At 35.6% G+C, this 15,274-nt stretch overlaps 2 protein-coding genes and 1 long non-coding RNA gene across 3 annotated transcripts; 1 reads left to right on the top strand and 2 right to left on the bottom strand.

Annotated features, from left to right (window-relative positions):
- The first annotated feature begins 1,336 nt into the window (after positions 1-1,336).
- On the top strand, positions 1,337-2,927 carry LOC143465886 (uncharacterized). Its single transcript, XR_013118675.1, has 2 exons — positions 1,337-1,473; positions 2,196-2,927. It is a non-coding gene; the product is annotated as an uncharacterized LOC143465886 (long non-coding RNA).
- Positions 2,928-3,437: 510 nt separating this feature from the next.
- Positions 3,438-7,656, bottom strand: LOC143465805 (trypsin-1-like). Its single transcript, XM_076964326.1, has 10 exons — positions 7,527-7,656; positions 7,277-7,343; positions 6,823-6,932; positions 6,526-6,594; positions 4,865-5,003; positions 4,596-4,746; positions 4,319-4,439; positions 3,982-4,142; positions 3,798-3,905; positions 3,438-3,706 (listed from the first exon to the last, which is right to left on the bottom strand). The coding sequence occupies exons 1-10, from the start codon at positions 7,576-7,578 to the stop codon at positions 3,665-3,667; spliced, it is 1,020 nt and encodes a 339-aa protein (XP_076820441.1). The 5' UTR covers positions 7,579-7,656; the 3' UTR covers positions 3,438-3,664.
- A 4,342-nt stretch (positions 7,657-11,998) lies between these two features.
- LOC143465724 (chymotrypsin-like protease CTRL-1) lies at positions 11,999-15,048 on the bottom strand. Its single transcript, XM_076964214.1, has 11 exons — positions 14,773-15,048; positions 14,587-14,629; positions 14,346-14,408; positions 14,128-14,240; positions 13,837-13,917; positions 13,619-13,745; positions 13,390-13,543; positions 13,141-13,258; positions 12,815-12,969; positions 12,577-12,690; positions 11,999-12,459 (listed from the first exon to the last, which is right to left on the bottom strand). Exons 1-11 carry the CDS (start codon positions 14,855-14,857, stop codon positions 12,409-12,411), a joined length of 1,104 nt encoding a protein of 367 aa, XP_076820329.1. The 5' UTR covers positions 14,858-15,048; the 3' UTR covers positions 11,999-12,408.
- Between the last annotated feature and the right edge of the window lie 226 nt (positions 15,049-15,274).

The following is a 15,274-nucleotide window of genomic DNA, read 5'->3' as shown; positions in this document are numbered from 1 at the left end:
GCTCCAGCAGTATATGCTAGCGCTAAGATACAAATAAAGCGTTTATTTGGAAGCAGAGAAGTCGTGCCAACCATTAAATTTGGCAAAGCAAAATGTCAAGGACCAAACCTGGTTATAATTTTTTTGGTAATACGACGTAATGCATGTTTGAACCTCCTTTTGATGTGCAAACTCTTTATTACAACGTTACTAAAGCTTATTAGAATATGTACTGTTATAAATAATGCGGGCTCTAGTCTAAAAGCAACTTATCTTAAAACTGTTCTTTGGTGAATAACGAATCAACATCTGTGAAAATTTTTTTGCTTTAATTTACGTTGCTTTCATAGTACATTACGTGCACCATCAAGCTAAACACGCCTGATATATAACTCTCCACTCGCCTAAGTACCAAAAAATTACAGATTTCTTAAAAATTTCAAACTGTTGGGCTTTTATACTTGTTGAGTTGATCTTGGGCTTCGAGAGTATCATTCATGAGTCACGACGTCTCTTTTTCGGAAGCCGGATATTCCGAGGTTAAACGTCGATGCAATGAAAAAAATTTCTTCTTAACCGAAACATAATACGATACATACTGTACAATTATACGTTGCAAAACAAGATGGGAACATGTGCACAGCAGCCGTACACGAATGGTTGACAGGAAGGAATTAGAACTGAAATGACCAATTGTATATATCCGGCTGTCAATTTGCTTTCAGGCAGATATGTAGAAATAAATTAAATGCTGGTTGGTTGTCCAATTAGTTCAATCCAGTTTTGGGCTATGTATCAGCATAAATTATCTTGAAGATTTGATTATAACCCCAGCACGCATGAAATTTAAACATATATTTAATGCAACCACAGCAATATGCGTTAACGTGACAAACATTTTCATTTAGCTTTATTTGATCCATTCGAAGATCTAGAAAACATGATTTTTGCAAACATTTTATGTCATCAGCCTTCATAAATGTAAATGAAGTTGTGCAAGTTGTCATACAGTCGTAAGCATAGCCCTTGCCTGGATGTACAGTTTTTGTCGCCCCCGGAATTCCATAGCACAACACCAGTCAGGTGATAGGCCCCACCATGTTGCGCCATAGAAGATCCAGAAGCATCACCCTAAACATACGGATATTTTAAGTATCGCAGCGTATAGTGCAATCATAAAAACATTCATCATGGTGCAACCATACTATAGTATAACGCTGGATGACGGTTAATACCATACTGGATGTAGTTCCTTCTTTCTGTTATATCACTTCTGTCGTCTGGAAAGATCTTCAGCGTTTAATCAGACATGAAAAGTGTCTAAACAGTTTCCATTTCAGAAGTCTCCGACGTGTTCTGCGCATAAGCTTGCCTGACAGAATTAAAAGTGAAGAAGCTTCAGAAAGAGCTCATTGTGACGGCATAGAAGCGATACTTAGCAAAGAAGCCTAAAATGGCTTGGAAATGAATATCTAATCTTAACGTATAAGAAAAGTAAGTTTTACTGAGGAAAGTGAATATTTTGCCATAAGTAAGTCATGCAAACCTTCGTTTGACATAAAGACGGTTAGGTTAGAAGAATGCTTATATGCAAAAAGTCGATATTAGCTATATAGGTTACTTTGGGTTAAATAAAAATCTTATAAATTAGAAGATAGATTTAGGTTAGTTTTAAGTCGCTATGTGATAACATTTAAATTTGGTTAATAAGAAACTGTAAAAATTAGCTTCAAATGTAGGATTTCTACGGTAAATTAGTGTCAAACAATTTCATGCATACATTTTTTTAAAACTTTGCTGTCATTTTATATTATATTAACTAGAATCGTCGTAGTTTTCCTCTTTTAGTGAACTTTGTTTGACAAGAAGTTTATTGCACAAAACACCGTAAAACTTTACTTTTCTGTTACACATGAAACTTATCGGCATAAATTTAGCTATTATTTTTATTGATCGCTTGTAAAGTTACCGTAGAAACAGGCCACTTGTTCGCTATTTTGCACGATTTTATAGTAATCACGAAAACATATTTGTGATTATAAAATGCTGTGATCAGATGTGGTCAGCTAGTTTAGTTATATTTTTAGAAAATTTTAAAGAGCGGTTTGAAATCTCACGTAACCACATATGATACTATCAAGAATTTTCTAACTTTTTATAGAATGTTTACATCCGTGGTATCTTGTAATCTGAGTAATTACTTCCACATTTTACAGGAGAAGCGGTCAGGAAAAAAAATCTTGATTTGAATTCTTTTGTATTTTTACATTCATTGATTAGACTGTAAGTTTAAATTTCCCGCAAATAATTTTTGGAAAAGTCCAGACCACAGCCAAATGGGTCGTAACATTAACCTCTCTGTTATTATTAATTATTATTATTTTATGTTGGAGGGGGGGGGGCGAAATGATATATTATATATAAAGTGACTCATTCTTCTTCGATCGTATTTTTTACACTGTAACCTACTCTATTTTTTATTCTTTCTCTTGCGTTTTATCTCCTTTCCTTTCTTTCTCTTCTATTTTGCCTTCTGGTAATGAACATCACTGCATAGCAGCTTTGCGGACTTATTCTCGGTATGTTTTACATCACCACTTACTATTCTGATTTTGTCATCATCAACATGTCGTGTGGGTTGTGCTTGTTGCAATGAAGGACTAGAAAGTCGGTTATGAGCACATAATCACACCCACTTGCCTCATCTAACGCCTGTTCTAGCTATTCCATTGTACAAATCGGTAACAAACTTCGTCACCCGCATGTTTCTCTCATGATTGTGTCGTGTGTTTGCAGATTTTTATCATATAGTGTTCTTTCATTTTCATTTCATTTCATTTCTATTTTTTCCAATAATCACCGTAGTCGTTGTTACCTTTTATCTATTTTACCTCTTATCAACCATTGGTTTGGCAATTTTGTTCAATAGGAATGTTGCTGCGACTGTGTTTTTATGGCAGGTCTTGGTCGGTTATGGTTTCAGTTTGAAAAGAAAATTGGCTTGATCGAGAATCAGTATGACAGCGCTACAATTTACAGCACAGCATAAATTATGTGGTAGTTCACTACTTATAGAAAAGCAAGCCTGAGATACACACGGATGACAAAATTCGTCTTTCCGTTCTTTTTTCCTGAATTTTCCTTTACTGAAGAATTAAAATATACTTTCTTCGTGTACAACTCAAATGATTCTTGTGACGTTTTTTTATTAGTTTCCGGATTAGCTATATCTGTTGCTACAACTGATGTTCTTAGAAATTATGGCTTGAGCACTCTTAGGGCTTGATCACTAGGTTTATTGCAGCCTATTTTTGGTTTGGCAAACAAGCATTTTTCACCTTCCGTTTTCTTACACCAGTTACTTGACACCTTTTATAATTTGCATGTCATTACACTTACATGTCCTATACTTTTGCCATGTGAAGTAGATTTTAGCAGACGAATTGTAAGCTCCTTGCTTTATGTTGATTTTAGTTGTTGTTTATTCAACCATATTTCATAGTTTTTACTTAACAGATTTGTGAAAAATCAAACACATCGATTTGCGTTTACATAATTGCAAAATAAGGCGTTACATGCTGCTCCACCCATATTTTTATATGCGCTGATTTATCATAGAAATACGCCTTATAATAGAGTTTAAAAGATGGCAGTTTCATTCTTTGGCGCATGAAGTTTGTGTCCATCACTCTATTATTGCATTAATCCAGTCGACCTTCTTGGATACCTGGATAATGAGAAACTTCCATTGTGCATTACCAGCTCCAAGAAACAATTTGTTAATGTTGTAGATATGAAGCGTTTTTATAAAGTCTTACCTTTGTGTACACTCCTGGTCTTTCCCCGCAACCAACACCCCACGAAATGACACCAACCAGGAAATAAGAGCCTTTATGTCGCACAACCAACGGTCCACCACCGTCACCCTAAACATAAAGAGCATTTTCAGTGCCTTTTACAAGATTATATACTTACATTTTGAATGTCCAGTCTTTGACTTACTACACAAGCGTCTTTTCCCCCATTAAGGTAACCAGCGCAAATCATGTTAGGCGTGATTCTGTTTGCCAATCCAGTTTGCGTTAAGTAAATTATGTTGCATTCCATGTTAGAAATGATGGGAAGCTCAACCTGCTGCATCACGCCATGGGATGGTTGCGAATCTTAAAAAGCGTTCTGCATGTTACGGGATCAGAATTATCGTATGCTTTGTTTCAATTGCCACTGCTTGTCAGTGGTCCAAGCACAGCGATGAATAAGCTAAGACCAAGCGAAAAACTGCGCTTAGGCTCGACCTTTAACTTGATTCGAAATTTCAAAATAGTTTAATTCTTTAAACCTGATGGACTCTCAAGCCCCCATCCTGATGCCAAAGCCATTTTTCCTGGAGTAATCTCCTCGTTTTGTTTAGGCATGCAAGCTGGTCTTATGTAATCAGTAAAATCAACTGGAGACGACATCTGCAAAACAAATTGCCTTTTAGATAAGATCGGTATCGTACTGCATTTTTCTCTTCATATAACAAAAAGGTTTCTGAACAAAAGTATGGATATGCAGGCTACACATATTTTAAGATAAGTTTTTACTCTGAGATGGAGTTCATGAATTGATCTTACCGTGAGCAAAGCCAGGTCGTTATCAAACGTTGTAAGGTCGAATTGGGGATGCTCAGTAATATTAGAGATCTCGACAACCAATTGGCCATGATCGGGCAAGTTGCTGACATTTCGATGTTTACCCAAGTATGCGAGCAGTGGAAGTTTCGCTCTACATATTCAGCACTATTCAATACCATATTCAAATACATTTAGCAAATTTTACTCAAGAATTCTGCTTAAAAAGCACACGTTTACATTGGTCTCTTGTAATATGTATATGTGCTTACCCCGTTATACAAGATGCCGCTGTAACGATATGCTCTCTGCTAATTAAGGTTCCTCCACAGCGAAAGAATAAGGAAGAGTCATTAAACTTTTGCTTAATTCCAACTTGCCATGGAATGGCGCCATATTTAGCGTCTGTTCCTGCAATGATAACGATTTTAGATAACTTCGATAATTTTAAACTAAGAGGACTGTTCAATCATTATATTGAATTTTCGTCGTGATTGTTTCTTTCATTTCATGGTTATGCTTGCCATCGTTTAAGGAACGAGGAAAGTTGATGATCATCTAAAGTCCATTTTCCGGAATATTTGTGATATCACGAAGTGGCATTGCCACCTATGATCGCTAGACTATAGAGCAGGGGTTCTTAAACTTTTTGGCACACGCCCCCCTTGACGGTACCTAAAAATTTCGCGCCCCCCCCTCATTGCAAAATAAAAAAGCATTAAACAAAACAACAATTTATTTTCAATTAACTTTCATTAATGAGAAGGATGTAGTTGTTTTTGGGAAACCAAACGATTAATTCGAGGCTTTGTGGAAGATAATGCACATCTTAGGTCGGCTGCACAGTCAAGTTTGTTCCTAGGTTTTGTCTTTATATTCATGAAGATGACGCTGCAAACGACTTGGTCTCAAAACGTCGTTGCTTAGCTTTTCTAAGCATATCACGCATTGCGGTACGACTTTTTCGTTCACTGTGGTGTCTATACAGCCATACGTCAGATAATTTTGGTCATACTTTCTCTTTTTTCCACTCAATACAATTAGTTTAATTACTAAAATATCTGGTTATTAAATCAATACTAAATTTCAGTTTTACTTCATTTTACGGTTTTAATATTGGCTGACGTTGGTTTTACCGTATTTAAACCGGGTGCGCGACATTACTATTTTTATTATGTGTGGCCAACACTGCACACAAGTTTTCAATCGTTAATGACTCGAAAATTATACGTCGTAAACTTCGGATATTTACAGGTTAGTAGCAAAAACATCTGGTTTCCTGTATACATCATAATTGTAAAACTAAAGAAAATGCATTTAGTGTAAGTTAAGTATTTCTACAAGTGATACATTTGAAAAAGTTTTTCTTGTTACACCGCCCCCCGTTGTGAGAAAAACAGGTCACGCTAAAAGAGAACAGTTAGTCGAGCTAGGATTGCATGAATGAGTAAAGGAAAACAATACGCTTCAAAGCGGAGAGACAACAGATATTATGACGTAACAATTGACGTATTTCAGAATCAAATTTCAAAAATACAATTGCCATCGTGACACACTTTAAAATTTTAATAAAAATTAACCTATAGCGAAAGTCAAGAAAGCATGTTTAGACATAGCTCATATAATAGACAGTTTGTCATCTCTCGCGCCCCCCCTTATGAATGTTACACGCCCCCCAAGGGGGGCGCGCTCCCCAGTTTAAGAACCACTGCTATAGAGCATGGTTTATCATGTGGTTTTTATTTTATTGATGTTTTAAGATTTTGTTCTCTGTTGTTTTGTAAAAGTTTTCCGTTTGTGTTTATATCGTTTGTGTTAACATTTTAATGTATGCAATCAAACGCATCTTATTATACAATTATATACCATTAAAACCGTTCATTTAAAATAGCAACTTGATTCCACTATACAATTAAACTCTATAAAGTTTTACCTCCTGTAATTCGAAGCATTAGACCCGGATTAAATTTTGGTTTGCCACATTCGCCTCTGTACAAGCTGCCTGAAACAAGATTTTACAACTAATTATACACAGCAACTTTTATGAGCGTGTAATGATGAGCAATACTCAAAGGCAAACTTTCAGCAGAACGAAAGCAAATTAAATGTTAAATAATAACTGATCAGATGATTTTTCAAACATCAAACTATTCATCTCTCGTTGTCTTCAATTTAATACAAAAACTCTTGGTGAAGTACGCGATACCACAAACCCTTTTATGTCACTTACTTGGCGGAGCAGTTGTTACTTCTGGGCACAGCATGCACGTCTTCTGGCATTGTTCTTTGATGAAAGAGAACTTGCAAAGTTTAAGTACTTCTTCAGCATGTACAGCACACCTGCAATTACCAATCAACATAATCATTTCCGCAAAATTGCGAACATTTCACACGTTGACATTGGCATACAAAACGATTGTGTAAGCCGCGGGAACCGATTATGTTCATTAATTCTTTTACCTGTCAATCTAGAATCTAGCAATATTTGTTCTGTACGCACAATAAGTAAAAGATTGAAATCATAGTGACTCCATTAGATCGGAATTGAAAAAAGCAGTAAATATCAATTGCTTTCTAAGTTAACTTGCTGTATTCATTTTGTGCTTTGTTACTATATGCCAAATAACTTCAAGAGTTTGCAACAGGTTCATCTTGAGATGTTTTTTAATTCAAAGTTAACTTACGAGTTGCTTTTATCGGCGCAAATTTCAACGTCATCAGTCTTCTGACCGGTTGCCACAAACAGGTTACCTTAATGAAGAAATGATATTTTTTTAGACTTTTCAGGGACCTTTCCTGTTATTTAAATAGGTTGAAATAATAACCTTCTAAATTAGCACACAATGAGTAGCTAAATACAGGTAAAATACAATAATCCAAATATTTAACACAGTTATATTACTCAGAGAAATTTCATGACAATACGTTTGTTACCTTGTATTGCAAAAATGCAACACCAGAAAGAGATCAATATCTGTACTTTCATGTTCGATGCTCATGTGCTTCTACAAACTACACAGCTTTGACACTCATCAGGTTATCGCAACTTTTATAACGCTTACGCGTGTTTTTTCCGTGATACAAACAACAGATTAAACGTCAGACTTGGAAAGTTTCGAGTACTGCGGTTTGTGAGCCGTCTACAAGCTTAGTATTAAATTTATTTGTGTAATTTTCCATTTGCAAAAATGTAAAAACATTATTTAAGTTAAAGCTTTGCTTTTAGATTTGACTTTTATTGAAAGCAAACGTGTACTTTTTTATATTTTTCGGAAAAATTGGAACGTTTTGCTGTCAGTGTAAAGTCGGTTACTCTAATTATTTTTTCACATGTAACTCTGTAATAGGAGTTCATATATTTACATACCCTAATCTTCACTTTGCTTGTTCAATTCAATCATATGTTGCGTTTTTGTCTATTTACTTAAATAACACTGTTAAATTTTGTACGTTCTCGGTACTTTTTAATTTTATCAAAAGAATCATACTTCATGATATTTTATACATTAAAGAGCTTATTTCGTATTCTCTCTTTTAGAATGTTACGTACGGTATCACAAACTTTGTCTTCAGACTGAGGAAAGTCTTTGCACGACTTGAAATCGGGGTTAATTTCTCACCAATTGGACCCCGGTTATACTGAGCTTGTCTTTTGGGCAAGTTTGGCTTGACACATTTTTATAGTTGATTTTATTTGATTTTTTGTTATATCGCCTGAGTTTACCTGTAGAATCGTTCACTAGCAAGGCCGAGATTAGGTCAATGCGAGCGATGCGACTGGATCCTACGCTGCTTAGAGCACCAAAAGAAAAACAACAATTTTGCTTTTATTTTTCGCAAACAACAGTACTATTTCTCAATTTTTTTCTGGAAAGAGAATTTTTTTGTGAAATTATATCACGATGATAAAAGCTGATTTGCAAAGAGTTGGTATTTGGTTTATACACATTATGCGTAACATTATTATTACATTAAGCTATTTAAAATCCGCAAGGAACCCCGTCATCAGTTCTTACATTGGACCCCGCACTTGCTGAGACCGACCCTGTTCACCAGGACTACAAAACAGAAGCAAGCATCGTCTATACCTTGAGTTGCAGGAGTAATTCAACTACTTGGGAATCGAATCCGGTTCGCATATTGCTAGCCGAACTAAGCGCTCCGCCACCGAGCCGACATATAGTTAATATATATATAAGCATTGTTTTATTGCACGCAGTTTATCTGCACTTTTGACGCAAGGCCATCATTTATAATATTTTGTCCCCGCAGTCAAGTAATAACACGAGCTGGTGGGTTCAATAAGCGGACCTAGGGATCACAATTCTAGATGTGGCTTAGTATAAGAAAAGGGTTGTTTTACTGTTCAAGCTCATTTATAACGAGCCTTTTATTGTCTATATCTCAGCCAAGGCTGCATTATTCTAGTTTTCGTTGATTTTTTTCGAAGAACTGTATCGTCAACGTCAGATAATTATTTCATGATATAACCTGATGGCAGGCAAAATCAGATTTATTTTTTACAACTCCTCCTAACATTGCGATTCGGCGTCCTGTTTGTTTGAATGGTTGGATAAGCCGTATATGCTTTTTGTGGAAAGTAAAACCTCTGTTCAACTTGTTACGTGGCCGACAAAAAGACACTTGTATGACACTTTCTGTTGCACGCTTAGTCCGCTCAAAACTTATAATTAATTTTCGTTTACACGATACATGTTTTTGTGATATTTTCCCGACCAAGTTGTGTACATCGTGGAATAAGTTGTTTAACGATGCTTACGCCGCGCGTGTGAAGCATCTCACATTCTCAACTATGTCATACGCACGCGTCATCCTGCGATGATTAGTTTTATTCACGTCGATTCCCTCTGTTATCGTAATCATTTCCTGCGTTATAGGTGATATGTCGCTTGATATAACTGAAGACGTAGCCTATTCAGTAAATCGTTCTCAATAATAAGTTATATATATATTTCGTTTAAGAGTTTGCGTCGCAGTATAGTTTGTCGATTTAAAGTTGCTTATGTTTTTTTTGCTGAAATGTAAGACGTGTTTTCTCGGCCGTTGCCTTATATGTACACCTCCCATCATAGGTGGGTAATACCGAGGTACTATAGTACCGAATTACTGTACCGTGGTACTTTTTCAGTACCGATACCGATACCGTAGGTACTTTTGAAAAAAGTACCGAATCTCTGTACAGAATAACATTTTTCAAGAAATTTCATTCAGTCCTGGTACTCGGTACTTTTCAAGTGATTAGTTCAAAATTTTAACAAGTACTGTATGTGATCAAAAACACATGTTAATTAATCCTTAATACCAATTTAAGGACCTGTTAAACTTTTTAAATCGAGAAATGTCGAGTAAAATTGAGAACGGGTAACGTCACATATCTTTTGACCTGGAGTAACCTTTACCGGGGCATAATAGCGGCAAACATTGCATTTGCAACAGCGTCTATTAAACGAAAAGAGTCGGTACCGAGTACCGACAAAAGACCGAACTACTTTTTTAAAACAGTACCGAATACCGGAACCGACGGTACATTTTTTGCCAAGTACCGGTACCGTTACCGACGGTACTTTCAAAGTACCGACTACCCACCTCTGTCTTCCATTTTATTACACAGAGCAACTTATACACGTTCACACTTAGCTTCCACATGTCCTGTACTAAGGAAGATAAAACGGAATTCTTTGACATTCTTCCAATAAAGAAAATTGCTCAATGCCAGCAATTCTATAACAAGCAACAAAAACTACATGTTTTACATATACACTACTTCATTATAAACTGTATTCTGGTATATAGATGGTTTACTTAATTAGATGGAAACGCATGTTTCTACTGAGTATACGCGTTTTTACATCAAAATCAGAATAAAATTATCACTGGAATAAATCCAAAATGGACTAAATCCAAGCAGCTGTATAGGTTCATTTATCTTTGCAGTATTGCTGTGAAACGTGCAAATCAGCAATATTAATAATTCGTAATGACAAAGACCAAAGTAAACCAGCATAGTGGCCCTTTCCTTGCATTTTTAGTAGTCCATACATTCAAATACAACATTGAGGCATATAATATAAAACTTGGTAAATACGGTGTAAATTTCTTGAATAAGAAGGCCATTTAATATTCTGGGTATTTCGGTTATACGTTGAAAGAATAATGTAAATAATAATCGGAATTGAAGAAAATAGATTCGAAATGCTGAAATGGAAGTTCCCGTGTGAGATGCGTAATACAAAGTTAATAAATATGTTTTAGGTATAAATAACAGGCAAAAAATCTTTAATTGAATAGAAAATGGCATTTTTTAAAAAATTACTCCCTCCCACTAATGATGAAAATAATTATGCTTTCGTAGGTGTCTTTAAATTAGAACAAAACCATTGACGTCAATCAACAGTTATGCATTTTAAATTATTTCCCTGGAAATGCAAAAATCGTTTCCGGTGAAAATGTAATGATTGTACAAATACAACAGCTTTAAGTGAGCATCAAAGCAGCAATCCATTACGCTAATGACAATTATATCTTTTAATGGTGTTTACACGGAACATCTCATTAGCTCGCTATTCTAGATTTTTCGCTTTGCTATGCTGGGCTTATGCCTTGAGGTGAATATGTAAAAATTCTAACCGCAGCACCACAGGTTTCCCCATCGCGCTGTAACTTACGGTTGTAGCTGTAATGCTTTCAATGTACTAAATCTCACCATCTGCGTACGTTATTTTGTGGCAATTGACTTTAACGATGCTATTGATAATTAATTTTTCTCTTTTCTGTATATTATGTATTAACTTAAACATTGCCTATTAATATAGTGGCATCTTTTACCTAATCATACGTATATAGGAGCCTATATATCTGTAGCATTTACCGCTTGTACAACACTGCGGTTTGTTATAATACGACTTAAAAATTGCCCACGAGTTTTTCTTAAAGTGTGGCATATTTTTCCAGGTGCTGTTAACTCATTTTCTATTTTGTATTCCAGGATTACTTCCCACGATGTGACGTCATGCACGCGTGGCTCACAGCTATCAAAATTGGTTACGTTAATACGACGAAAATAGAAAACTAATTCTTTTAACAATTGCCTTCATTAAAATAATTTCTGTGATCGGCGAAAGATGCAGAATTTGTGGATTTATCTTGATCAAATATATAGATGATCATTAACATGCATTTCTAGGAATCGTGAGAATAACTTTTTGTATTTTGTAATTTTTTACATTTCTATGGCTGTCGTTTTTTAACCTTTTTTGCAGGTCGGGTTTTCCTGATACTCTTTGAAAGCAACAACTCAAATTTAAGATAAAAAGTGCCATTAAATCCTTTCGTCGATTGCAGAAATACTAATTGTTTTGGCACTGTTCTAACATTCAACAAAAACATCAAATTCTTTGATTGTAATAATCTCAAATGACGGCAAGCAAAATCGTGGTGCAATTATTTACATACAAAGGTAATACAAAAATAGTAAAAATCATATCAAAGGGCATGATTTTACACTAAAAAAGCTATCAAACCATTGAGAGCACTTTAACTATATGAAAGCACTTTGACTATAAAGAATGCTGTAATAAATATTCATAAGAAAACAGAGATTAAATAAATAAATAAATAAATAAATAAATAAATAAATAGTAAAACAGAATTCCATCTTAAAAAACACGATATAAAACACCTCATACAAAAAAAGCATTAAATAATAAAAAACTCAAAATGCTTCAATTTAACAGTAACGTTTGCTACAGCTTAGTCAAGTTACAGCTTCCAGCAAAGATGAATCTGTTCGTATTCCTCACTCGGATTGTGTCATGATTGAGTTCATCCACTCAATTTTGTACGAGACCTTTATTACAAATGCAGAAAAGTTTTGTTAGGGACAAAAACAACGGTTTTAACACGAAAATCTGTATCAAATTTTAGAACATTTCAATATGTCAATATATAGTTTTCGTGATTATACCTTGGTGTAAACTCCGGGTCGATTTGGTTTTCCACATTTGATGCCCCATGAAACCACACCAACAAGCTGATAAGACAGTCCGTGTCTCACAACCAAAGGACCGCCGCTGTCCTCCTACAGTTGCGCAGGAAATATTAAAATATCAATAGACAAAGCCTTGTGTTTTTTGGACAAAGTCCTTGGTTACACAAGCAAGCTTAAACTTCTGTGAGTACTTTGTGTCCCTATAACGAAGTACCTGACAAGCGTCCGAGCCTCCAGTTTTGAATCCTGCACAGACCATATTCGAAGTTATCTTGTATGGTGGCTTCAAGTATGGAGAATACCAAGTGCTGCATTCGTCGTTGGAGATGATTGGAACGTTTACTTGTTTCAAAACGCTGCTGACGATGCCTGGCAGAAAGAAAAAGACTTTAAATAGGTGTATGAAGTTGTACTGCCATTACAGCTGATAATAAGCGTTTTAAAGACTACTTTTAATAGCTTTTTAACAAAACATGATGTTGACAAGCTATTTTAAACTTCCCGCTATATAGGCAATTAGCAGATATTGTTTTCACTCACCTGCACTCGTTATTCCCCATCCCGTTACTAATCCGGATGTTCCTGAAACAATATCTATATTTGGGCTTGGAAGGCAAGCTGGCCGTATATAATCAGTAAACTGCACTCGAGATGACAACTGTAACAAAAGCATGTTTGTTATAAACGTATTCAGCAACGATAAAGAAGAAAATGACAACATTATAATGCAGCATTTACGGTGCGAATGGGATAAATGAGTTCATCTTGATTGCACCCTTGTGTATGTACCTTGAGTAATGCGATGTCATTTTCAATTATTGCTGGCATGTATTCGGGATGAACATAAATAGCAGAAAAAGTCACTGGCAGTTGACCTTCGTCGACAATGTTATTATTTCGATTGTGCTTTCCCAAGTAGCCGAAGATTTGTTCCGTTTTCCAACTATGTTTGCAAACGTAAATTAAAAGCAAGAACGCAAAAGGCTTTGATAGGGATGACCTTTTTCACGCTACTTACGTGGCAACACAGTGTGCCGCGGTAACAATGTATTCGTTGCTGATTAATGTTCCCCCGCAACGGTGGTAGCCGACGGCATTTCTGATCGACACTTGCCATGGAATGGCGCCATACCGAGCTTTGTTACCTTTGGAGTTTTAACAAATTCATTACTAAAACATCAAGAGCTTATCGCAATGAATAGTTTACAAAATTTCAATAGGAATAAAAAAACTTACCACCAGCAATGCGAAGCTTCAAACGTGGGCTGACCATCGGTATACCGCACTGCCCTTCGTATATGTTGCCTCGGAAGTCTCCTATATTAAGTAACGCACGATTCATGTTAAATTTTTAAAACGCACTGCAGCATTAACAAGGTGGTTTAACAAAGGTTAAAATGAAAATAGAAACATAACGCATCTAGGACGTCACGTACAGTTGCGTTCATGTCAGTAGACTGTGCATACGTTAAATAACTTTTAATTGCCACGTATTTAAATAATTCCTTATTCAGAGCAAAAACTTACCTGGTAAATTTCTAGAGATTACGTTTACTAGCGTACAGATGTGGCAACTTTTTCGGCAATTTGCTGCAACTTGATCATCTTGACAAAAATCTAATCTAGCCAGTAGTTCACAGCTGCAAAAGTAAAGGATTTTTTCTTTTCGCATCAAGTAACATAATGAATGTTTTTCTTGTTTCATGAATAACTTATTTACAAATACTACTACTACTAATACTAACTTCAAATCGATTGAATCCTGGCATATTTCGACCGGCTGAAGAGTCGCAATATCCGAACATGATCTGAGGAAAAGGTTAGTTATGTTATGGAACGTTATACAAAAATATGACGCTAATTGATCAAAATATACTGCTAAGGCACGCATTCCACAAAGCAAAGATAATACCAAAGCAATTATGATTTTACGTATAAGTCGCAACTTGCAATACTTCTCTCTTATAAAACTAATGCAAAGCTTACCCAGATTTGTCAAGGCAATCGTTTGTTGGTGGCGTTGGCTTGGCTGCAGAAAAAGCATGTTTTAGTGTCCATTGAAAACTGACTGCACAATTTGATTTTAAGCAAATATTTTATGCGACTGTTCCGCTACTGCAGTGACAAGACATTACCAAAGCGCGACTTCACAAAGAGAAAGTGGAAACATACCTTTTACAGCATAAAGACAACTCAATAGACATAAGGCGGTCAGAAGCTTCATGTTTAACTTATATACGTTGTTCAAGCAGATCATCGATTTTCCAAACTTTATTACTTCTGTGTTGTTTTGATGAAGTCGTTTAATGATATTGGAAGGAAGGGTCAGGCCTTTTTATAGGGCTGTAATGACAGGAAAACGTGCGTCAGCCAGAAACAGAAAGAGAAGAACTTCCTTTCTAAACCCTATTAATTTTCTAATCTTAATCTTCCGCTTCTAAAACAACACACTTGGCCATTAGTCATTATGTTTCCCAGCGTTTTGTCACTTTTTTTGATATCGAGAAAAGATCCTAATTCGTGAAAACAAATTTTTTACAATGTAACATATTTTTCTTCTTCTATTTTTTACCCTTACTTGACACAATGTGAGGGCATCATTCTTTTCCATTTAGATCACTCGCCAATGTACAAAATATTAATCCCTCAAATGTGTCGATGAACTTATTTTCGT

This window comes from Clavelina lepadiformis, chromosome 1, assembly GCF_947623445.1.
Source record: "Clavelina lepadiformis chromosome 1, kaClaLepa1.1, whole genome shotgun sequence".
Lineage (NCBI taxonomy): Eukaryota > Metazoa > Chordata > Ascidiacea > Aplousobranchia > Clavelinidae > Clavelina > Clavelina lepadiformis.
The sequence above is the reverse complement of the archived record's forward strand: the minus strand, read 5'-3'. Positions and strand labels throughout refer to the sequence as shown.